Source organism: Schistocerca serialis, chromosome 4 (genome assembly GCF_023864345.2).
Source record: "Schistocerca serialis cubense isolate TAMUIC-IGC-003099 chromosome 4, iqSchSeri2.2, whole genome shotgun sequence".
In the NCBI taxonomy this organism is placed as follows: Eukaryota; Metazoa; Arthropoda; class Insecta; order Orthoptera; family Acrididae; genus Schistocerca; species Schistocerca serialis.
In genome coordinates, this window is record NC_064641.1 from 185,116,113 (window position 1) to 185,141,036 (window position 24,924).

The 24,924-nt window shown below is 44.1% G+C and overlaps 1 protein-coding gene and 1 non-coding gene across 2 annotated transcripts in view; one reads left to right on the forward strand and one right to left on the reverse strand.

Annotated features, from left to right (window-relative positions):
* The first annotated feature begins 265 nt into the window (after nt 1-265).
* The window catches only part of LOC126473662 (dnaJ homolog subfamily C member 16), a 171,133-nt gene continuing 146,474 nt past the window's right edge, over nt 266-24,924 (forward strand). Inside the window, exons 1-2 of the mRNA XM_050100894.1 lie at nt 266-546; nt 703-769. Coding sequence (XP_049956851.1) covers nt 401-546; nt 703-769 — 213 coding nt within the window. The 5' untranslated portion in view covers nt 266-400. The remainder of the gene's footprint in view (nt 547-702; nt 770-24,924) is intronic.
* On the reverse strand, nt 7,725-7,923 carry LOC126476524 (U2 spliceosomal RNA). Its single transcript, XR_007587029.1, has one exon. It is a non-coding gene; the product is annotated as a U2 spliceosomal RNA (small nuclear RNA).

The window sequence follows — 24,924 nt, forward strand, 5'->3', positions numbered from 1 at the left end:
ATAATGTGATAGTCCGTTGAAGGCCTGCGGGAGTGCCGCCGTTGAAATGTGTTTTGGAATGTTGATCAAATTCAATGAGAATTGAAGTTACTTTTTGTTATGTAATATGGTGAACCAAAACTATGCCATACATCGCGAACTAAATAATTTGACTTTTATTAACCATCTTTGACTGATATGAACAGTAATTTTTACTGCCAGTTTCCAACATTTTAGCTAGCTCCCAAAATAAACGCCACAGATATTCCTGTGGCGTGTGGTGGACAGTAGGCAAGGAGGTGTGTTTTGTCATGGCGCGGATCAATATGTGATAGTGTTTGTGTTAATTTTGTAAATACTTTTTTCGTTGTTGTTGATGGTTGTTGGACGTGTTTTCTAACTTCTAAATTAACGAGAAGCAATGAAATGGCTCAGTCATTTCATTTGCTTTTTTCTGATAACTGCTGGTGTTCATGGTTTAGGTAACCCATATCAAATTTTAGGAATACATAGGAGAGCAACACTACAAGAAATAAGGAAGGCATACAAGCAGTTAGCGAAAGAATGGTGAGTTTCATTGCCTCCCAGCTTTTCAAAGGAACGGTTTTAAGCGTTCATAACAGTTGTCAGTAGTTTGTTAAATGAAACTGTGCAAAACAAAAGCCGCATTGCTGTATTGCGCTCAACGACATTTGACGTCTTAAAACACGTCGTTTGTTCTAGGCATCCTGATAAAAATAGTGATCCCGCCGCCGAAAATAAATTCGTGGAAATAAACCAGGCATATGAGGTAAGAATGACGTTTCACAGTTTGTTGTATAGCTTGTACTCACGTCTGCAATCACCTGAGTACCAAGTAATTGTAATGCTCTAACGATAGATATATTCGGGAATTCTCATCTTATTGGAAAAAATGTGCGGGTTATCTCGTGTATTTTTGAATAATCAGCTGTGTTTGTAGACATCAGTTGTTCGTAACTCTAGTTGCGCTTTGATTTCATAACCCTTGTGGGTACTAAGCCTGAACGAACTTGCTTGGGCGCGTCTGGAAATGACGAATACGCATACTACTGCAAGACCAGAAAACAAGACTCAAATGGATTCCAACACAGACTCACTAAATAATACGCAACATCATTACTGCCTAAAGATGTTTTAAATCTCGATACGTATTGTACAGAATCATTAATATAGATCGGTACTTGTGTACTGACATTTGTTTACTTGATCTATCATGGCCTGAAACATTATTTCGCCAACACCCTGTTTTTTCGTCTTCAGCGTAATACCTAATCAGAGACTATGGGTGTAGGTGTGAAAATTCTGTTCTGTTTACTATTTCGAAAAACGAATATATAGACAAAAAACATCATGCCACAAATATTTAGTAGGGACATAATAAGAGCAGGCCGGAGTGGCCGTGCGGTTCTAGGCACTACAGCCTGGAGCCGATCGACCGCTGTGGTCGCAGGTTCGAATCCTGCCTCGGGCATGGATGTGTGTGATGTCCTTAGGTTAATTAGGTTTAATTAGTTCTAAGTTAAGTTGCATAGTGCTCAGAGCCATTTGACATAATAAGAAGTGTATTGTATTATATTTTGGAAGCATAATTCTGGTTGTACCTAAAGGAACAGCATGCCAATTGTATTTCTTTCTCGCCACAGCCAAAGTTGTTGTTTGTAGAGCACTTACATACAGATTGAAAAGAGCTGATATTTTATTAATGTAGACTCTTGGGATATGGCTGCAAGACTTGGATTATGTCATTATAAAAGAAACATGTAAGACAAGTTTATAGAGTAAAATACTGGCTATTTTGTAGGCCTCCTGTTGACAAAACTCTAATGGCATAGCATTCTCCACAATACCATCATTGATGATGTCATTGTGTGACATAAAGTCTTCTAGTTAAAATTCGTCAATAAGTGTCTTTTATTTGCTATACAGTGTGTGGTTTTGTCACTAACGTCTGGCTTATTTTGTTTATTAGTCATCCTGAGAGTTTCTCCACTTGCTGTCAGGAGTTCTGGTGTTTTACATGCGACTGGTGACAGCAAACATAATGTTTTTGGCCACACCTGATTGTGTCCCTATATCGTATCCTGATGAATCTTTATTATGCTAATGCATTTAGTATATAATAAATATTTACTTCAAAAATTGTATGCCATCCTTTGTATTACAAGTTAATGGTCTATTCCCAACTAGTCGCTTGCTGCTCCTTGTTTACAGCTGTCTCTGAGGTCTTATGAACAGTGTCACTGATGACACAGGTGTCACTTGGATAGTTTCTGTAATTGTGGGGGGGGGATTGTCTATCTGGGACTGTTTTTACATAACTCCGTTATGCAAACAAATAAATACTGAACTTGACCTGCAGCTAAAGAGCCACACAATATTTATTTGTTGATGCCCAACGTACATTCTACTTTGCTAATGAGTAATATCAGTAGGAATTTCCAGAATTTGTACTACAGTTAATGTCATACTACAGTTAATGTCATACTTCGTCCTGATGGGATAGCATTATTTTCTTTCATTTTTAATGAAGATGATACTTCGAAAGTTGGATAAACAATTCGAGACCAGGATGTATGTTCTTAATATGGATTATTCTATTCTTGTCACCTGTTAAATGAAGATACTGCTTTAATTTTGTGTGTGTGCTAGCAGTAAGTCTATTACTTTTGAAGTATTTTGATGTAAGTTCCCGGTGTTACAGTAGTGAACATGTGATATTTAAGCTGATCGTACAGGTAAACTGTGAAAGAGGTAGACCTAAGATTGCGAAGTTGTATCCCATGGATTTACTCCAGATTTTTCACCGTGACATTGCCTAAAACCTCTCTTCTTATGAAGCAAACATAAGAAGGAATAGGCCTTTGTAACATGTATTGTACCAAGCAGTATAATATTAAATTGAATTACATTTTATGAATCAAATTTCCGTGGTCTTGCAGTGAGATATGTGCAAACCTGAAAAGTTAGATGTGTACAATTTAGTTAAGTGTAATACAACAGTGACTTAACGAAATATTATAGTTACATTGCTGATGTCTGCAGCTCATGATCTTGCGGTGGCATTCTCACTTCCCGTGTACGGGGTCCCGGGTTCGATTCCCGGCGGGGTCAGGGATTTTTTCTGCCTCGAGATGACTGGGTGTTGTTGTGCCGTCTTCATCATTATTCATCCCCATTACGATTGGATGAAGGCAATGGCAAACCACCTCCACAAGGACCTCGCCTAGTACAGCGATGCTGGTCTCCCGCATCGTCCCCTTCACTCTTTGGAGTATGGGGCCTCATCATTGTCACATTCCTAATATTAATTGTAACATTAGCCTAGAATTTTGAGTCGCAGATAGGCACAACAAAAAGACTATCACAGATAAAGCTTTCAGCCAATAAGACCTTCATCATCAATAGACGACAGACACGCACGCACACACACACACACACACACACACACACACACACACACACACACACACAAATGACTGCAGACTCATGCAACTGAAACCACACTGCAGGCAGCAACATCAGTGAATGATGAGAGTGGCGACTGGGTGGGGGGTAAAGAGGAGGCTGGGTTGGGGAGGGATATTATGGTGGGGTTGGTGGACAGTGAAGTGCTGCAGGTTAGACGGATGGTGGGGGAGTGGTGGGGAGGAATGATGGAAAAGGAGAGAAGTAAAAAGACTGGGTGTGATGGTGGACTGATAACTGTGTAGTGCTGGAATGGGGAACAGGGAAGGAGCTGGTTGGGTGAGGACAGTGAGTAACGAAGGTTGAGGGCAGGAGGTTGACAGGAACATAGGATGTATTGCAGGCAAAGTTTCCAGCTGCTCAATTCAGAAAAGCTGGTGATGGTGGGAAGGATCCATGTGGCACAGGCTGTGAAACAGTCATTGAAATGAAGGATGTCTGTTGGGCAGTGTGCTCAGCAACAGGGTGGTACACTTATTTCTTGGCCACAATTTGTCGGTGGTCACTTATGCGGACAGACATCTTGTTGGTTGTCATGCCAACATAGAATGCAGCACACTGGTTGCAGCTTAGCTTGTAGATCACATGACAGGTTTCACAGGTAGCCCTGCCTTTGATGGGATGGGTGAAGTTTGTGACTGGACTGGAGTAGGTGGTGGTGGTGGGAGGATGTTTGGGACACGTCTTGCATCTACGTCTGTTACAGGGGTATGAGCCATGAGGTAAGGGGTTGGAGGCAGTGGTTGTATTTGTTACATTCCATCCTGGATTTTCCACTGTTTGATTTTAGCCTAGAATTTTAACACTTCCTGTGAAGATCCTCTGCAGTGGAGTAGAATTATTTTCTCATCATTTGATTCCCTGAAATTCAATTGCAGCAGAGTTTCACTAATCCAAACCCCAGTAATCTGAAAGTTTGGTTAATCCGAACATGAAACATGTTAGTCTAAGTATGGAAAACTGTGTGGTAAACTGCCCCACATACACACTATTTTAATTTACACAGTACAGTAAACATGTATTAGAAAAATTGGTAAGAAAACATTAGGTTAAACAATGCATAACAATGAAAGAAAAGCTGTCAAACTTACTAAAATACAGCCGACATTTTATCCCTACTTTTTAGATGAGAAAAACTCAGTCATTGTTTTCTGGCATAATGAAGACAGCCTGTTATATGACACATAGTTGTGCGATTGTCTCATAAACATAAAATCAGCAGGTGTAGCAGTGGGCTGTTGCTCCAAACAATGCAACACGAGGTCAAGGGCTTCTGCTGCGTCACTGTGTGGCACCAGCTGTCCTTTGTTGCTTTCAGGCTCATTGTCACTTCCATCACAGCAGTCCACTTCTTCCTGGTCACAGCAGCAACTAAATCAGCATCATTGAGGTTCTCCACACATGCCCCATCTGCTGCCATCCACTCATCTACGTCTCCTTCACTAGCTTCTTCACATCCAGGGAGTGTCTGTATCATTTGTAGTAGATTTTCCTCTTCATTTTCAACCAGGTTGCCCTGAAATTCAAGAGATGTCCACAGTTTTCTCCATGATTTTCTCATAGTATTTTCTGAAATATTCTGCCATGCCTCAGCAGCTCAATAAACAATGTCCTTCACGTTGGTCTTTTTTATTTTGTCCACTAAAGGAATGCTATCTTCTTGGATCAGCATTCTTAAAAATTGTTTTCTGTAAATCAATTTTGATGTTTTCAGTATGCCCTGGACCATCAGCTGTAGAAGTGGTGTAACATTTGGCAGCAAAAACTTCGCCACAAATTTGCCATTACATAATTCCACAGTGCTGGGGTGAGATGGCGCGTTATCAATCGATAGGATTGCACAGGGAGACAAATGATTCTCCTTAGAAAACTGTTGAACAGAGGGAACAAACTGGCCGTGAAACCATTTTTTGAACAGCTTACCATCCATCCGTGCATTTTTCTGGTTGCTATAATATACGGGCAGGGACTTCATGTTGCAGTTTTTAAAAGCTCTGGGCCTAGCATATTTGCCAATCAGCATTAAAGGCAGCTTGTGATTACCAGCAGCATTGCTACATGCTAATAAAGTCACACGATCTTTGCACATTTTAAAACCAGGAGCATGGTCTTCTGCTTTTGATGTCAGGCTTTTCGTTTTCAATGCCCTAAAATTAAGGCCAGTCTCGTCAGTGTTATAAACTTGTTGGGGAGAATACTCTCCCCCTGATATCATTTTTTCAAGCTTACCCAACTATTCCTTCGCTGCATCATGGACAAAAGAAAGCTTCTCTCCAGTAATTGTTAGCTGACGGATTCAATGTCATTTTTCGAATCTGTCCAACCAACCTGTGCTCACACTAAAAGACTCCTGACCATTCATTAGCTTGTTCAGGTAGACAGCCATCTCCTGAACCTGTGCTCCACGTAGAGGAGTTCCCCTTTCTCTTTCCTGCATAAACCAAAGGAAAAGAGTTTCATCCATTTTATCATACTGGGACTGTTTCAAAGTCTGCCGAATTTCGAGTGTTTTTCCCGAAGATATTGCACAAGACTGTTCAAGCTTCACTCGGCTCTTCTTCCAATCACAAATGTTTGCTTTGGCAACACCCAGTTCCATTGCAAGTTTAGATACATTCTCACCATTGTCTATCCGCTTCAAAGCATTCAGTTTTTCTTTGAGAATTAACATTGTATGTTTCCGTTTACTCATAATGAAAATACGCACTCCACTACACCTGAACGAATACATCACAAATGTTACGCTTGCCAGCTATCAATAACTTAACATAATCCAGCGCTTTGTGAGCCAATTGGCAGTGCACTGACTGCAGCTGTGCAACACAGCAAGCTCTTGATTCCCATGAAGTAATGAGTGCTGTTGATAAGGGATCTCAGATTGATTCCATATTCATATATTTCCAGAAGGCTTTTGATACCGTTCCTCACAAGTGACTATTAATCAAATTGCGTGTGTATGGAGTATCATCTCAGTTGTGTGACTGGATTTGTGATTTCCTCTCAGAGAGGTCACAATTTGTAGTCATAGATGGTAAATCATCGAGTAGAACAGAAGTGATATCTGGCGTTCCGCAAGGTAGTGTCATAGGCCTTCTGCTGTTCCTGATTTACATATAAATGATCTAGGTGATAATCTGAGCACCCCACTTAGATTGTTTGGAGATGACACTGTAATTTACCGTATAGTAAAATCATCATATGATCAATTCCAGTTACAAAACGATCTAAAAAGAATTTGTGTATGGTGCGAAAAGTGGCAATTGGCACTAAACAAAGAAAAGTGCGAGGTCATCTACATGGGTACTAAAAGAAATCCGATAAATTTTGGGTATATGATAAATTGCACAAATCTGATGGCTGTCAATTCGACTAAATACTTAGGAATTACAATTACGAGCAACTTAAATTGGAAAGACCACATAGATAATATTGTGGGGAAGGCAAAACAAAGACTGCGCTTTGTTGGCAGAACACTTAGAAGATGCGACAAACCCACTAAAGAGACAGCCTACATTACACTTGTCCGTCCTCTTCTGGAATATTGCTGCACAGTGTGGGATCCTTACCAGGTAGGATTGACAGAGGACATCGAAAAAGTGCAAAGAAAGGCAGCTCGTTTCGTGTTATCGTGCAATAGGGGTGAGAGTGTCACTGATGTGATACGCGATTTGGAGTGGCAGTCAATGAAACAAAGGCAGTTTTCTTTGCGGCAAGATCTATTTACAAAATTTCAATCACCAGCTTTCTCTTCCGAATGCGAAAATATTTTGTTGACACCCACCTCCATAGGGAGAAATGCTCATCATAATAAAATAAGAGAAATCAGCTCAAACACCGAGCGAGGTGGTGCAGTGGTTAGCACACTGGACTCGCATTTGGGAGGACGACGTTTCAATCCCACGTCCGACCATCCTGATTTAGGTTTTCCGTGATTTCCCTAAATCGCTCCAGGCAAATGCCGGGATGGTTCCTTTGAAAGGGCACGGCCGACTTCCTTCCCCATCCTTCCCTAATCCAATGAGACCGATGACCTCGCTGTCTGGTCTCCTTCCCCAAACAACCCAACCCCCTCAGCTCAAACGTAAAGATTTAGGTGGTCCTTTTTCCCACACACCATTCAAGAGTGGAATGGTAGAGAAGTAGTATCAAAATGGTTCAATGAACCCTCTGCCAGGCACGACAACTACGACAAGTTTTGCTACCAGCAGAATATCTGATCACTGCAGAAGATTCTCATGTCAGGCTGTGTTTTAATTCATTTTAGGTGGGCCGATCCCGGCGGTACTGTAATGCCGGGCCAACCTGTGACAGAGGTGGAGCAAGCCCCTAGCACTCTGTCATGAGCCAAAAATGAGTTTAATATTCTGGTCCTGCGATGCAGGACGTATCAGATATTAAGCTGATAAGAACAGATACTACACTTTGATCTTAGCCAAGTGTGAATTGCAGAGTAACCATGTAGATGTAGAGAGGTCTCAACAATGCACAACAACAAGGGCAGGGAGTGAGAGTGAGCCATTGTTCCCACACTTGTTCCCATTTGTTACCATGGTGTACCTACTTATCTGCTTGGTATACTTCATTCTAGAAACTCGTCACCGTAATTCCGACTAATCCGAACAAGGTCCGGTCCCAATTACTTCACCGAGCGAGGTGGCGCAGTGGTTAGACACTGGACTCGCATTCGGTAGGACGACGGTTCAATCCCGCATCCGGCCATCCTGATTTAGGTTTTCCGTGATTTCCCTAAATCGCTCCAGGTAAATGCCGGGATGGTTCCTTTCAAAGGGCATGGCCGACTTCCTTCCCCGTCCTTCCCTAATCCGATGAGACCGATGACCTCGCTGTCTGGTCTCCTTCCCCGAACCAACCAACCAAACCAATTAGTTCGCATTAATGGGACTCTACTTTGCATGGGTTATGTTTTTTACATTCCATGCTGGATTTTCCACTGTTTGATTTTAGCCTAGAATTTTAATAGTTCTTGTGAAGATCTTCTGCAGCGGAGTAGAATGATTTTCACATCATTCGATTCCCTGTTAAATTCAATTATATTGCTGTGAAATATTGAATTTCCTTTACCAGGTTGTTGCATTTACCTTTTAATATCACTTGTCTATAATAACCTCCTCCTTCAATTTACAAGGTCTGCACCAACTTCCTTATAACCTGCTCTGGCTCCTGAGATATGAGGGTCACCTTTTATGATTTTACTAATGACTGTGACTGATGTTGAGGTATGACATTACCATGATTCTACAATTTATCATTTGTTGTTGTTAAAGCAATGGCAGCTCAGAAATGGGCCAAGTTGTTTATATGCCAGCTCAGAAATGGGCCTAGTTGTTTATATGAAGTGTGCGTGTGAACAAAGTGTAGTGAAAAAAATGGAAATTTCCTGTGAATGTTTTTGACAGCAGATTTTTTAACCGTATTTGTTACGGCTTCAAATAACAATGTCTCAAATCACTTTTTTCACCTTTTGGTAATCAATCAGCTTCAGAAAAGATTGTTTGCGATTGATTTGAAGAATTTTGCTATCAGGATACTTCCGGCAGAGATGAATTTTGGAAAGATCGAACAAAAGCCATTGATCCAAAAGATATCAGTGCTGTGCTCAGCATAATTGAAGAGGACCAGCACTTCCCTTCCTGTGAGACAGAGACATCCTTAAGCATATTGAAGATTGCATGTACATTTAGCTCGGAAAATATGTCGTGCTGATGGATTCTGCACAGGTTGACCTAAACAAAAAGAGGCCTCATGTCAATTCATATCATAAAATGCCCAATAAAGTCTGTTGTATAAATGTAGAACCCATATACTACATTGTAACAGGATGCGAAACCTGAATATATTCATTGAAGCTGGAAACTAAACAGCGATCAACTGTTTGTGTGTTCCAAGATGAACCGAAACCAACAAAATGGTTTATTTGTCTTTTGTTATATTGGGATGTCGCAATCATTGCTTTACAGCAGTGGTTCCGAACCTTTCCAATGCCATTTACCTGGGTGTAATGAGATATTAGCTAGTACCCCTCCTTCCCCACCATCCTTAATATTAGCATGTAATAAAACTTCTGAATGAAAAAGAATTGTCTTTGAATACTTTCATTTTTAAAATGATGAAAGGTAGTTGAGGTTTAGGTGTTGTGTTAAACTACCAATTAAAATGTTTGAGATACAGTTGCGTCTACATATTTGTAACAAGCTTCTTCATAGAATAATGAAGCAGTTCTTAGTGCATTGTGAGTTTTACCTAGAGCTACTTCTCGGAAAAGAAATCTAACCGTCCATATTATGGGTAGACACACAGTACAACATGTGGTTCCTGTACGCCAATCCTCTCCCAAGGAATACTTGCTTCAACCCGTCCCTGCACCACAATTTAAAATCATCCAAATTAAAATGTGTGTACTGTACTTAGGCTTGCCGTTTGTAAATCACTTGATTGCTGGGCTTCTTACTTCTGAAGTGGCAGAAATTGGGAGACTTCAGTTTGCCATTCCATTGTTCTGTGTCTGACGACTAGCAATAATAATAATAATAATAATAATAATAATAATGTTTAGGATCTACAGCAATGTGGTAGCCATTATGTGGTTACTGTCATGTTGTGCTGTCAATTAGTTTGTTTATCTGTTATGAAGTGAGTAATGAAGCAATTTTTGGTCTATTGTAAGAACTATCATGAGATATTTGAGCATGATGTATACGTCTCAATTTTGCTGTCATGGATGCATGTACATAATGCAAACTTCACATGCTGTGGGTAAACTGCATGAGGAAGATGTTCATACATTTGTTTCACAAGCTATAACCTCCAGAACATTGTTTCATATACTAATGTTAGTATTTTGAAAAAAAAAGAGAAAGAAAGAAGAAGAATTTATTGGTAACTTATGGAATCAGCATTACAGTCCTACAAAATAGTGATAATACTATCAATCTTTTACAAATAACTTTATTTCATGACTGAAACACAGTTAACCTTTTGTTTTTACCCCTTGGAACATTATGTTTAACCCCCAGGCTAGGAACCAATGCTTTAGAGGATCAAAGAACATTGAGTGCTGAATAGTGTACAACAGTTTGTTTGCTATAAGTTATAATTGATACCCGAATGAACAACTGAAAAGGTCATGTCGTTCTTCATCATAACAATGCACTAAATGAGTCAACCGAACCTACTGATACTGGATGTTGGCTTCATCCTGTGACATAACGATTTAGGGGTGTGTGACTTCATACATGCATGAACAGGTAGAGAACATACTGCCGTGTGTGTGTCATCTTTTTTTAAATTTTGGTTGTGGTGACACTGATCTGTAGCACAAACTGATGATGTATGTGCTAAATTGAAGGATGACAATTTGCTTATGACTTGGTGGCTTCAGATAGTATGACCAAACCATAAATTATTAGACAGAGAAAAGTTTGGAATTAATGTCTTGTTGTCCCAATGTGTGGATAGTGATTTTTTACTACCTCAAGAAGCTGTTGATGCTTTCCAAGCCCATGTACTTTAGTACCTACACCGGAGAGGAAAAAATGTTTCCAGTATTGGTTTGAACACACACACACACACACACACACAAGGAAGTATGAATTTTAAAAATGAGTATTTAGAAGGGAACAAAATTATTTGTACACAAAATTTTCTTTCATTGTTTTTGTAAATAGTTACAAGGCAAGCCATTCTACGTTCCCAGTGGAAAGAAAATAAAGAACACCTTTCTGTGCAGCATTACCCTATGATGTGTGGATTCGCCCTGTGCCATCAGTGTGTGACACTTGTGGTGGGTTTACAAGTTGTCGATAATACCAGATAAAACAACTGAAGATGCTATGTCATTCTTCGTGATGACAATGTCAGTTGTCGCACAGCAAACCATATAAACCAGCTGACAGTACCAATACCGGAACTCAGTTTCTGTTCGCCACATTTTGACGGGCTGTATGTAATCTCATGTTATGGACAGCAACTAGTTTACCATAAATCTTCCCTCTGTGTTAAGTGACAGTGAGATGGGTGTGATATTTATTTGAACATTTGAATACATATATAGGGTGATGGGCTATTAACTCTTCCCCAATCACCTGTTATGCAGTTTTATGACTGGTGTATTGTATTTTTAAAATTGTTTTATGAGTACAGGGCAGTACCAAAAGTTGTGATACTCCCAGACGGCTTTGATCTGTGATGTTGTCAAGATGATGCAGTAATGCACGAAATATTTAACTCATGCAATAATATGAAATGAACAGGACAGCTGTGGGAAGTAGGGAGTTTTAGGTGGGACAAACTGAATACATGACAGTAAAAATTGCATTACTATTCCAAACAAATACTCAGCCAAAAGTAATGTACATGAAATCGATAATCCACCCTGACAAAAAAATGCACTGTTAGTAATTTAGGGTTTCACTTGACCTATAAAGCTCAAACAAAGACAGCTATACCAACAGCCCACACACAGCATAAAAACCTGGTACCGTAAATTTTGCTTGAGCTATATAAGTCAAATGAAGACGGCAATACCAGGAACATCCATTCAATGTTAAAACCCAGTACTACAAATTTTGCTGGAAAGAAAGGTAGCAGTACCAGGATCCCACAACAGCCCAAAAACCTGCTGTTGCAAATTTCATCTGACCTATATAGCTCAAACAAATTCCATTGTACCAACAGCTCAGACAAGCAGAACTAAGTATTTTAGAGAGAGTGAGATAGAAGAAAAAAAAAGGAACACTGAACAAGACCAAAATACATACAACACACTCCATGATACGCACTACTATAAACTACTGAACATGAATTTATGCTACCAACACAAACCACACACACACAAAAGTACTCCAACATAAATTTTGATTTCCACTTATCAAAGAAAATTATGAACACAAGGAAACACACTACACTTCTTTTGATAAACATCAAAAATACAGGAAAATATACTCACCACTCAAGGTCAGCTGACAAGTAAAAAAAAAAAACAGACGCTAAAAAGCCAAAATAAACATCCCTGAAAACACTGCCACATACACCTGTCCCAGGTTTGAGAAGCAGAGGTTTTTTTCAATTTCATAAATTCTGCACACTGCTGACACTGTAAACATTCCACCATGAGGTCATACAACTGAAGAAATTCAATTGTAGCATCCATACTGTCACCCATAGCACCTACCAACAAATGACTGGTAAATTTTGTCATAACATCCATGCCAATTGAATAATGAAAAATTAACTTTCAAACCATTAACAATAGCGGAACTAAAGATCTCAAAACTGAAGACTAATCAGTAACCACTAATTGGCGACATTAAAAAGCTCACTGACAAGTCAGTCTGTTTGGATTCATATGTGTTATGTAACCACTGAAAGCAGATGTTTCCACATGATATCAGTCACCTTTACCTTGTGCAAGTGCAGTTCCTTTTATGTCACTGGCTGTGTGTCACGATTCTCCCTAATTGGGCCCAAGATTTTTCTTTTCTTGGTTCAAATGTGTAGGTCAGACCTTTCCTACTCACTTCAAGGTATTTTGTTGCATTTAAACCCATTCATCTAACTTGACATTAAACAAATAAGATATTTGCTATAACAGGAGTGGACTGTCTTCATCTTGAGGTAAATGCAGGTTACACAAAGCAAAATCAGAACCACAACAGTACTATAAACTGAGGCACTGAAAGTTGTAATGCTATTCTGCTGCCTATTGTGATACTGCCACACATACTGAAACATTTGCTCAGCGATAATACACCCCTTTTTTGCTGTAACTTAATTTCATGAGTGATGTCATTTCTATGACTTGATATGACCTTTGATACTGTAAAAGGAATTTTTTTCATTTTACCCTTCGGTGTGAAGGGATTTGCCAGCTTAATCCGTTGATCAAATCTGTTCGTAGGTAGTTTGTCAACACGTCATCCCACTTGCTCTTGCCAGCTGCTCGAATGCTTTTGTATTCACTTTTGTCACAAATTTCCACACAACCTATAACACCTTCACAAACATCTTGACAGACTCCCTGTTTTTCCCAACTTACGGCTTAGTCACTTCAAAAGGCGACTGCATCTTAGAACTATGTATCGCCTCATATGGTGAAAGCACACTGCTATCATGTATTTCAAAATTGTATGCAGCTGCAACATCACAATTGTTGTAATTTCAGTTCACGTAATTAGCTTAATATTTTGCAGACTGTGTGATGGATATGTTTCTTTCTTCCATTTGATTGAGGGTGGAAGGCACTAGTTCTTAGCATCCACATTTGCAATATATGGCACAACTGCTTAATCAGCTTGGACGTGAAGTTAGTGTACTAATCTGTAATTATTGTGTCGGAATACCAAACTTCAATAACCAGTTGTTTACCATTGCCTGAGCCACTGTATTTGCTTGTTGATTTGAGATTGCAGCCATCGCAACATAACATGAAAAGTGGTCTATGATGGTTAATATGATGCAGTTACCTGCCAGTATTAGGTTGAAATGACCGAAAATGTCCATTCTCACCATTTCAAATGTCTTGAATGCCTCGTATAATGTCTGCACTGTGTGTGATGATGGTTGATATCAGCACATTGTGCACGTGGTATGCAGTTCCTCACATGCTGATCAGCGTCCTGTCTCTCTGTCCTCCACCAGTAATTGCTCAGCTGTTTGACAAAAAGTTGTTTTGTGCCCTCCGTGACCTGCTAACACTTGTTTTTGTTCTAATAGATCTTATAATTAAATGTTTCCCTGAGACATTTAAGTCTCTTTTTATTATCTACGATAATGATCGAAGCAGACAAAATGAATTAAAATTTGTGCTGCAGCCGGGACACATGTTTGTGTGCTTCTCTGAACACTTTGTCCCACAGTGCAGTGGGTACACCACAACATAAGGGCCAAACTTTGTCAGCCTACACAGCAGCCCCTCATGCATCGAGAAGCGTGGATGTGTTGTAAATAGCTGGCAGTCTGCTCCTTTTGCCACTCTGCAAGGCTTCTACCAAGCACTCTTACAACTCCAGTCTATCTGCTCAAGCAATTGGCATTGCTGCTTCTTCCAGGTTTGTGTACTAACTCATAATCAAATTCACTCAACCTTAATGCCTAGCAAGTTAAGCTGCTTGAAGAATCATTCAGTCCTAATAACCACTTTAATGCTGCATTGTCTGTTATCATTTTGAATTTGCTACCATACATGTAACAATGGAAATAAGTAGTACCATATATGACACTCAACATCTCTTTCTCTGTGGTTGAGTGATTTTGTTTGGCCTTATTCAACTGCTGTGATGCACATGCTTCTGGGTGTTCCTTGCCATTTATATCCTGACTAGGAATGCATCCAATCACCTGGTTGCGTGAGTCACAGGATGGGATGAATTCTTTCTCATAATTTGCAAGTATTAATACCATGCTAATAGTTAGTGCATTTTTCAGTTTCTTGAATGTAGTGTGGCAATCAATTGTCCACTGGAATTCCTCACCTCTTTTTAACAAATGAGTTAATGGTTTAGCAATCTTAGCAAGTCTCTTGACAGATTTTCTATATTCATTGCATTGTCTTACAGATGATTGAAGTTGTTTTGTTGTTTGTGGTGGTAAGAAAATCACAGACAGAACATATCACTGCCATCTTGGCTAATCACTTGACCTAAATAGTCATCTCTGTGGAAGTGAAATGACACTTTTGACTACTTAAAATAAAACGTAACCTCTTAAACACTCCCTTCAGTTGCAGTGGATGCTCCTCTAGGTCTTAAGGAAACATAATAATATCATCTAAATAGACCATACACAGACTTTCTTTTAATCCACATAGCACTCCATTCAATAACCTCTGGAACATTGCCAGCATATTCATGATTCCAAACAGCAGGCATTGATGCTGGTAGTGTCCCCGTGGAAGAGTGAACCACTTCCAACTGGTGACATCCACTCTTTAAATCTGTCATTGAGAAGCATTGACACTGACCTGTACTCTCCAGCCGGCCGCGGTGGCCGAGAGGTTCTAGTCGTCTAGTCGCTTCAGTCCAGAACCACGCGGCTGCTACGGTCGCAGGTTCGAATCCTGCTTCGGGCATGGGTGTGTGTTATGTCCTTAGGTTAGTTAAGTTTAAGTAGTTCTAAGTTCTAGGGGACTGCACTTATAAATGCTGTAGTTTCTCGCACAGTTCAGATGCATCTATGGCATGCTTGTGGCAAAGGTCTTCACTTGACCTGTATAAATCGTCCTCGTCTAGTATGTCCAAGTAGGCAATCAATAATCCCTTTAACAGCTCCACTTAGTCAGAGACAAAATTATCCACATCCACTGGAACCATGTAATCCCCATCTACTGCCTGTATTCATATGCAACTCTTATACGAGGGTTATTCCAAAAGTAAGGTCCGATTCGCCGTAACTATTGAAATTTGGCGCCAATGACAAAACACGCATGCGCGCCGACTCCCAGCAAGCCTTGCGCGTCAAACGCCGCCATTCGCTTTGTTACTGTTGCTGAGTGTAGTTCACAGTGTCACTTTACAATGTTTAAGACAATTGATCAGCCCACCGATTGTGAAGTAAGGGCAGTGATACGGTTTTTGTCTGCAAGAAACAATTCAGCGGCGGAAATCCATCGGCAGATTACTGAAGTGTACGGTCCTAACATAATGAGCGACAGTAAAGTGCGCAAGTGGGTGCGAGCTTTTAATGAAGGACGGGATAATGTGCCCGATGAACCACGGTGTGGCCGACCATCAGTGATTTCAGACGATTTGGTCAATGCGGTTGACAAAAAAATTCGTGAAGATCGCCGATTCACTATTACAGACGTAGACATGCATTTTCCGAATGTGAGTAGAACAACTTTGTACAGAATTGTGTCTGAACATTTGAAGTTTCACAAATTGTGTGCCCGTTGGGTTCCCAGGCTGCTTACTGAGCCCCAACGAATGAAAAGAATGGCTTTTGCTCTTGATTTTTTGGAGCGATATCATAAGGAAGGTGACAGTCTTTTAGACAATGTTGTCACAGGGGATGAGACATGGGTTTCTCACATCACTCCAGAGTCTAAACGTCAGTCAATGCAATGGCGTCACACGTCATCGCCAGTCAAGGTCAAGGCAAAGCAGACAATCTCAACACGTAAGGTTATGGCGACTGTGTTCTGGGATAGACGTGGAGTATTGTTAGTCGACTTTATGGAGAGAGGAACAACGATTAATAAAGCCGCCTACTGCGCTACCCTGACTAAACTTCGACGTGCAATCCAGAATAAGCGACGTGGTCTTTTGTCGTCTGGAATCTTGTTGTTGCATGACAATGCCAGACCCCACACTGCAAATGAAACGCAAGCTCTGATCAAGAAATTTGGATGGGAACAGATGGACCATCCTCCTTACAGTCCGGACCTGGCGCCAAGTGATTTCCACCTGTTCCGTTACTTAAAGGAGTTTCTCGGTGGCAAGCGCTCCGACACAGATGATGAAGTGAAAGAAGCAGTTAAGGACTGGTTATCGTCACAGGCGGCCGATTTCTATAACATGGGCATTCAAAAGCTTGTTGAACGATGTGACAAATGTTTAAATAAGTATGGAAGTTATGTAGAAAAATAGATAAAGATGTAAGGAATGTAAATAAAACAATTGTTTTGAAAAAACATTTTAGTTTTGATTTTTTTTTTATAACCGGACCTTACTTTTGGAATAACCCTCGTACATACAAAATTATGCAAATTATCCAATTCCAACAGCTCCATAGCAGTACCCACACACACTCAGAGTAGCTTCCCTGTACCTCGGCACTTTGTCATCCGAATTGAGCTTTAGTGAATGTGTCTACAGTTTACTCGACTCGACCTTCATGATTGGTGGACCGTTTTGGTTACTGTTCCAAGCCGGAACAGTCTGTCACCGAGCTCGATAGTTTGCTGTGAAAGAACAGTTCTTCCGTGATGCTTATTCAGAAAATTTAGTCCTAGGATTGTTCAGTATCCCCACTAACACAGGGCTGTACTTCCATATATGTCTTGCTCCAATGAAGAAATTGAGCAGAGTTGATCCCAAAAATGTCACATCATTATCCTCTACTCCACATAACCTGTATCTTACCCAATTCAGTCTCTTTCTACTCAGGAGGTCCATACTAGTTACTGACACATGACCCCCCTGCGGGTCCGGGGTAAGAATAGGCCTGAGGTATTCCTGCCTGTCGTAAGAGGCGACTAAAAGGAGTTTCAACCGTTTCGGCCTTCCATGTGATGGTCCCCCTTGCGGTTTGACCTCCATTTTTCAAAATTCTACAGAAGTACGAGCCTTTTGGGGAAGGACACCTTACGTGGTGTACCACTGGTCCTAAGTGCACTAAGACCTTGGCACTCAGCATTGTACTGGCGTTGTAACCATACCCATTATTCCTCAAATTGGGCCTAAACGCCTGATGGGTTGTCCACGTTACGCCCATAGTGCCTCTCCATCTGCACCAGCGATCATGATGGACTTTCCATGGCACCAGAAATCCAGCACGGTAGCCAGCCCGTTGTGGTGGGGTCGTCATGTACCCTCTAGGTTGTAGCCCCCTGACAACACAGGGATCGTACTGCCGATACCTGAGCTGCACCCTCCCCACGTTGGCCAAGGAGTAGATGCCCGTCTCCTTGGGGCATCAGGACTCCCGGCAATGGTCATCCTGCCAGGTGGCCCTTGCTGCGGCTGGGTGGCGCCCGTGGGGAGAGCCCCTGGTCGGAGTGGGTGGTATCGGGGCGGACGTTTCGCACATGAAACGTCAGCATGTATCAGGTCGCTCTGCGGCCGAGTCTTCCAAAAGAAAAGGTACGGTTTCTAGTTCTGGTTCTCCTGCCCTTTCCCCCTTGGCCCCTCCATGGGAGGAGGGACAGGCCCGCCGGCTTGGGGCGAAGTACTTCCCCCGCTATTTGGTCTGTTCTCGAACAGATGGGGGGACGTTCGCCACCTCCAAGCCCATGTTCTTTGTTCAACACATTGAGGACGTCTTCGGGGAAATCGAGGCTCTCAGCAAGATGAGATCGGGGTCCGTTCTTATCAAGACCACCTCTGCCACACAATCGGCGGCACTCCAGGCGTGCGACCGCCTAGGGGACATCCCAGTCTCCATTGTCCCACATCTGGCACTCAATAGGACGCAGGGGGTCATTTTTCATCGTGACCTCCTGCTACAATCTGATGAGGAGCTCAGGGCCAACCTGGAGCGCCGCGGCGTGCATTTCGTCCGGCGAGTCCAGCGCGGCCCCAAGGACCGTCGCATCGACACCGGGGCCTTTATCCTCGCCTTCGAGGGGGACGTTCTCCCGGAGAAGGTAAAGGTGATGTGCTACCGGTGCGACGTGCGACCTTACGTCCCGCCTCCTATGCGCTGTTTTAGGTGTTTGCGCTTTGGGCACATGTCGTCCCGGTGTGAGGCTGAGCCCCTTTGTGGCGACTGTGGACGTCCTCTTCGTGAGGAACATACTTGCACCCCACCACCTCGGTGCCCTAATTGTCCTGGCGTCCACTCGCCTAGGTCCCCGGACTGCCCCGCCTATCAGAAGGAGAAAAAGATACAGGAACTCAAAACTTTGGATCGGCTCTCTTATTCTGAGGCCAGGAAGAAGTATGACCGCCTTCATCCCGTGTCACTGGCCACTTCGTTTGCCTCCGTTGTGTCCACTCCTTCCGCTGTATCCTCACCTCTATCCTGTCCCCCCTCCGCCTCCTCTGCCCGTCAGGGGGCTCTGCCTCCGCCTCCCAAATCACTCCCTTCCAAATCCTCCTCCCCCGCGGCCCCCACCCCCCCTGGCCCAGGGGCCACCCTTCCTCCTCCTCCTCCCCCCACGCCACCTGAGAAGCGATCCTCTTCTCAGGCGTCCATCGGGGAAACGTTCCGGACCCCGGCTTCCGAGGTCCGGCGTTCCAAAACGGACCCCGCGCGTGAGGACCTTCTTCGGGTCCAGCCCACCATCCCTGTACCTCCTCGGCCTTCCAAGAAGGCCTCCAAGAAGAAATCTCTATCCCCCTCTCCACCCCGGCGCGTTTCATCTGACGCTTCATCCGTGAGTCGCTGCTCCCGGCCGTCCTCAGTTTCGCCGGGACGCTCTGCTGCCAGGCGTTCCGCCGGCCTTTTGTCGGCAAATGATGCGGCCCCTCCTACACAATCAGGGACAGCGGCCGCAGCTGGCGACGAGTCGATGGAACCGGATCCGCCTGCCGTCAGTTGTAGTGTTGTTGCCTCGCAACCTGGCCCTCCGCGGCCATCGAGGTGACCAGCTCTTCCCCGTCTCGTTCCCCCAACTTTTTGACTAGCAATGGCGTTGTTTCATTGGAACATAAGGGGTATTCGATCTAATCGGGAGGAATTACAACTGCTCCTCCGCCTGCACTGTCCGCTCGTCCTTGGTCTCCAGGAAACCAAGTTGCGCCCGACTGACCGTATTGCCTTTTCCCACTATACCTCGGAGCGGTATGACCTCGCCCCTGTGGACGGTATCCCAGCTCATGGTGGGGTCATGTTGCTCGTTCGGGACGATGTATATTACCATCCCATCCCATTGACCACCCCACTCCAAGCAATAGCTATCCGCATTACTCTTTCTGCTTTTACTTTTTCCGTTTGTACCGTCTACACTCCACCGTCATCTGCTGTTAGTCGAGCTGACCTGATGCACCTGATCGATCAGCTTCCCCCGCCGTTCTTATTGTTTGGCGACTTCAATGCCCATCATCCCCTTTGGGGCTCTCCTGCATCCTGTCAAAGAGGCTCACTCTTGGCGGATGTCTTCAACCATCTCAATCTTGTCTGCCTCAATACCGGCGCCCCGACTTTCCTCTCGGACTCTACTCATACCTACTCCCACTTGGACCTCTCGATCTGTTCTACCACTCTTGCCCGTCGGTTCGAGTGGTATGTCCTTTCTGACACCTATTCGAGCGACCACTTCCCCTGTGTCGTTCGTCTCCTGCACCACACCCCATCCCCACGTCCTTCGCGCTGGAACATACTGAAAGCTGACTGGGGACTTTACTCCTCCCTGGCGACCTTTCCGGACCGCGATTTTTCCAGTTGTGACAGTCAGGTCGAATACCTCACGGCTGTTATCATCAATGCTGCCGAACGTTCCATACCTCGTACTACTTCTTCTTCCCGTCGCGTTTCCGTCCCCTGGTGGAACGAGGCTTGTAGGGACGCTATCCGTGCTCGACGACGTGCTTTACGCACCTTTCGCCGCCATCCTACATTGGCGAATTGTATTGAATACAAACGACTCCGAGCGCAATGCCGTAGAGTCATCAAAGACAGCAAAAAAGCTTGCTGGGCCTCTTTCACGAGCTCCTTTACCAGTTTTACTCCCTCTTCCGTAGTTTGGGGTAGCCTGCGCCGGCTGTCGGGCATTAAGGCCCACTCCTCGGTACCTGGCCTGACCTCAGGTAATGAGGTCCTTGTTGATCCTGTGGCTGTCTCCAACGCCTTTGGCCGCTTTTTCGCGGAGGTTTCAAGCTCCGCCCATTACCATCCTGCCTTCCTTCCCAGGAAAGAGGCAGACGAGGCTCGGCGACCTTCCTTCCACTCGCTGAATCTGGAGACTTACAATGCCCCCTTTACCATGCGGGAACTCGAACGTGCGCTTGCACTGTCCCGGTCCTCTGCTCCGGGGCCAGATGCCATTCACGTTCAGATGCTGGCCCACCTTTCTCCGGCGGGCAAAAGCTTCCTTCTTCGTACCTACAATCGCGTCTGGACCGAAGGTCAGGTCCCCATGCGTTGGCGTGACGCCGTTGTTGTTCCTATACCCAAACCCGGGAAGGATAGACACCTTCCTTCTAGTTACCGCCCCATTTCTCTTACAAGCTGTGTCTGTAAGGTGATGGAGCGCATGGTTAATGCTCGGTTAGTTTGGATTCTTGAATCTCGACGACTACTTACTAATGTCCAATGCGGCTTTCGTCGCCGCCGCTCCGCTGTTGACCACCTTGTGACCTTGTCGACATTCATCATGAACAACTTTTTGAAAAGGCGCCAAACGGTCGCCGTGTTCTTCGACTTGGAGAAGGCTTATGATACCTGTTGGAGAGGAGGTATCCTCCGCACTATGCACAAGTGGGGCCTACGCGGTCGTCTGCCCCTTTTTATTGATTCCTTTTTAACGGATCGAAAGTTTAGGGTACGTGTGGGTTCCGTATTGTCCGACGTCTTCCTCCAGGAGAACGGAGTGCCTCAGGGCTCCGTCTTGAGCGTAGCCCTTTTTGCCATCGCGATCAATCCAATTATGGATTGCATTCCACCTAATGTCTCAGGCTCTCTCTTTGTCAATGACTTCGCGATCTACTGCAGTGCCCAGAGAACATGTCTCCTGGAGCGCTGCCTCCAGCGTTGTCTAGACAGCCTCTACTCATGGAGCGTGGCAAATGGCTTCCGGTTCTCTGAAGAGAAGACGGTTTGTATCAACTTTTGGCGATATAAAGCGTTCCTTCCGCCATCCTTACATCTTGGTCCCGTTGTTCTCCCATTCGTGGACACAACTAAGTTTCTAGGGCTCACGTTGGACCGGAAACTGTGTTGGTCTCCACATGTCTCTTATTTGGCGGCCCGTTGTACACGTTCCCTTAATGTCCTCAGAGTTCTTAGCGGTTCATCTTGGGGAGCGGATCGCACTGTCCTGCTTCGCTTGTATCGGTCCATAGTCCGATCGAAGCTGGATTATGGGAGCTTCGTCTACTCGTCCGCTCGGCCATCCCTCTTACGCCGGCTCAACTCCATCCACCATCGGGGGATACGTCTTGCGACCGGAGCCTTCTACACTAGTCCTGTCGAGAGTCTTTACGCTGAAGCTGCCGAGTTACCGTTGACCTACCGGCGCGACATACTGCTGTGTCGGTATGCCTGCCGGCTGTTGTCTATGCCCGACCACCCCTCTTACAAGTCCTTCTTCGCTGATTCTCTCGACCGTCAGTACGGGTTATATGTGTCTGCCCTGCTGCCCCCCGGAGTCCGCTTCCGTCGCCTGCTTCGACAATTGGATTTTGCCCTCCCTACCACCTTCAGAGAGGGTGAGAGCCCGACACCACCTTGGCTCCAGGCTCCGGTTCGTATTTATCTCGACCTCAGCTCACTCCCGAAGGAGGGTACTCCGGCTGCTGTGTATTGCTCACGGTTTGTCGAACTTCGTGCTCGACTTGCTGGTCACACCTTTATTTACACCGATGGCTCCAAAACTGACGATGGTGTCGGCTGTGCCTTTGTCGTCGGGACCGCCACCTTTAAATACCGGCTCCTTGACCAATGTTCGAGCTTTACGGCCGAGCTCTTTGCTCTCCATCAGGCCATTCAGTATGCCCGCCGCCACCGCCATTCATCGTATGTCCTCTGCACTGACTCACTCAGTGCTCTTCAGAGCCTTGGGGCTCCCTATCCGGTCCATCCCTTGATTCACCGAATACAGCAGTCCCTCCATAGTTTCGCTGATAATGGCGGTTCTGTCAGCCTTCTGTGGGTCCCCGGACATGTGGGAGTGCCTGGGAATGAGGCTGCGGATGCTGCAGCCAAGGCTGCAGTCCTCCAGCCTCGCCCAGCCTCCCATTGTGTCCCGTCATCTGACGTTTGTGGGGATGTCTGTAAGAGGCTTGTGTCCTTGTGGTGGGATGCTTGGTCATCCCTCCAAGGAAACAAGCTCCGGGCAGTAAAACCGCTCCCAACTGCTTGGACAACTTCCTCCCGACCATCTCGGCGCGAGGAGGTCCTTCTGACCAGGTTGCGGATTGGGCATTGCCGGTTTAGCCACCGCTACCTGCTCTCTGGTGACCCAGCCCCACAGTGCCCTTGTGGTCAGGCATTAACGGTGCGCCATGTTTTATTGTCGTGTCCCCGTTTTAGTCAATTTCGTGTTGTCCTGTCCCTGCCATCTACCTTACCGGATGTTTTAGCTGATGACGCTCGAGCAGCTGCTCGTCTTCTGCGTTTTATAACTTTAACTGGCTTGACCAAAGACATTTAACCTTTTACTTATTTCATCTGCATCTTTGTCCGGTCCTTTTGATGTCCCCCCATCCCCTTGAGTTTTAGCAGGTTCCTTGTGCTCTGACACCAGTGACTGGGCGCTAATGACCTCAGCAGTTGAGCGCCCTTAAACCCTACCAAAAAAAAAAAAAAAAAAAACTGACACATGAGCCACAGTGAATGCTAGAAAACTATGTTCCATTCTGTTCACAATGCCCACCAAGCAGCACTCTGTCTCTGCATATGCCTTCATAGCTTAATGCTTCACTGGGAAAGCCATAAGTCAGCTGAGGAATTGCTGTTGATGTTTAACAAGCCCTTAGCCTCATACCATCCTCCTTGCTTTCTATGTTAGCAGTTTTGCACCCATTGCTCCACCACCTGCATTTAGCATTGTGATCAGTGGCATTGTTTCTGAATGTAGGGCTACGTTTGGAAGCAACTCAGTCCACACCTTTAACACTTCACATCAGAGGAAAAAACACTCAGTTTATCTCGCACCTTAGTCACTATGTCTATTTCCTGTAGTTCCATAGCAACCTTAATGGCATCAGCCAGACCCTTTGCATTCTCCATCCATACCATACCATACCATACTATATCAAGTGGAAGTCCTCTCAAAAATATGTCTAGCACTCTCTGTTCCTCCTCTTGCAGAATAGGTTTATGGTAGGTTTATCCATCTCCTTCTGTATTAACTCATATGTTTGTGCATTGATTTCCCTGTTCCTACCTAAGAATGCTTGCACCAATACGTTTTATTTCTGAGACATCCCATTCAGTTGCATCCTGAAGAATCTAGCACTATTCTGCTTGCGATAATGCTGATAAAATCCTTTCTTAAGTTGTTCGAACGTGACACCTTATTCATGACACATTATGTATGTCTTTGCTGCATCCACAAACTGTAACATGGTCTTGGGCAAACATACATTTTTCTGACCAATTACCCAGAGTAGCAGAAGGATACAGATTGTGAATAAAGGGTGACACATCCTCTGTTGGTTTACGCGTAGAAAAGAGCATCAAGACTTGCCACGCTGGGATCCACAGAGGGAATGGGTACACTAAATTATGCTTTTGCATCTACCGTCGCAGCTAGTTCACCTTGTTTGCACTTATTATCTGCTGTTAAAGTATATGCCTGCCTTGTAGCATATCATTCTTCTGTGGTACTGAAACCATCTGTTTCAACAAAGTTTCAGCTGCTTCCTGTATCATCATTACTTGTGTTTGTGGCATTTGCGCAAACTCTATTTAAAAAAAATTAAAGTACGCCACATGACAACAAAGCAAGGCCACCAAAAACCCTTGGGCAGGTGTACAAGGAAAATAACATAAATTCTAACAACAGATCATAGTCACACTAGGCTCTGAGCATAATGCCCATGATGTCGGCAAGTCCCACGCATAGCTTGTACTGACTTCATAAACAGCAATTAGTTACCCCACCAAATTACAATATTTAGA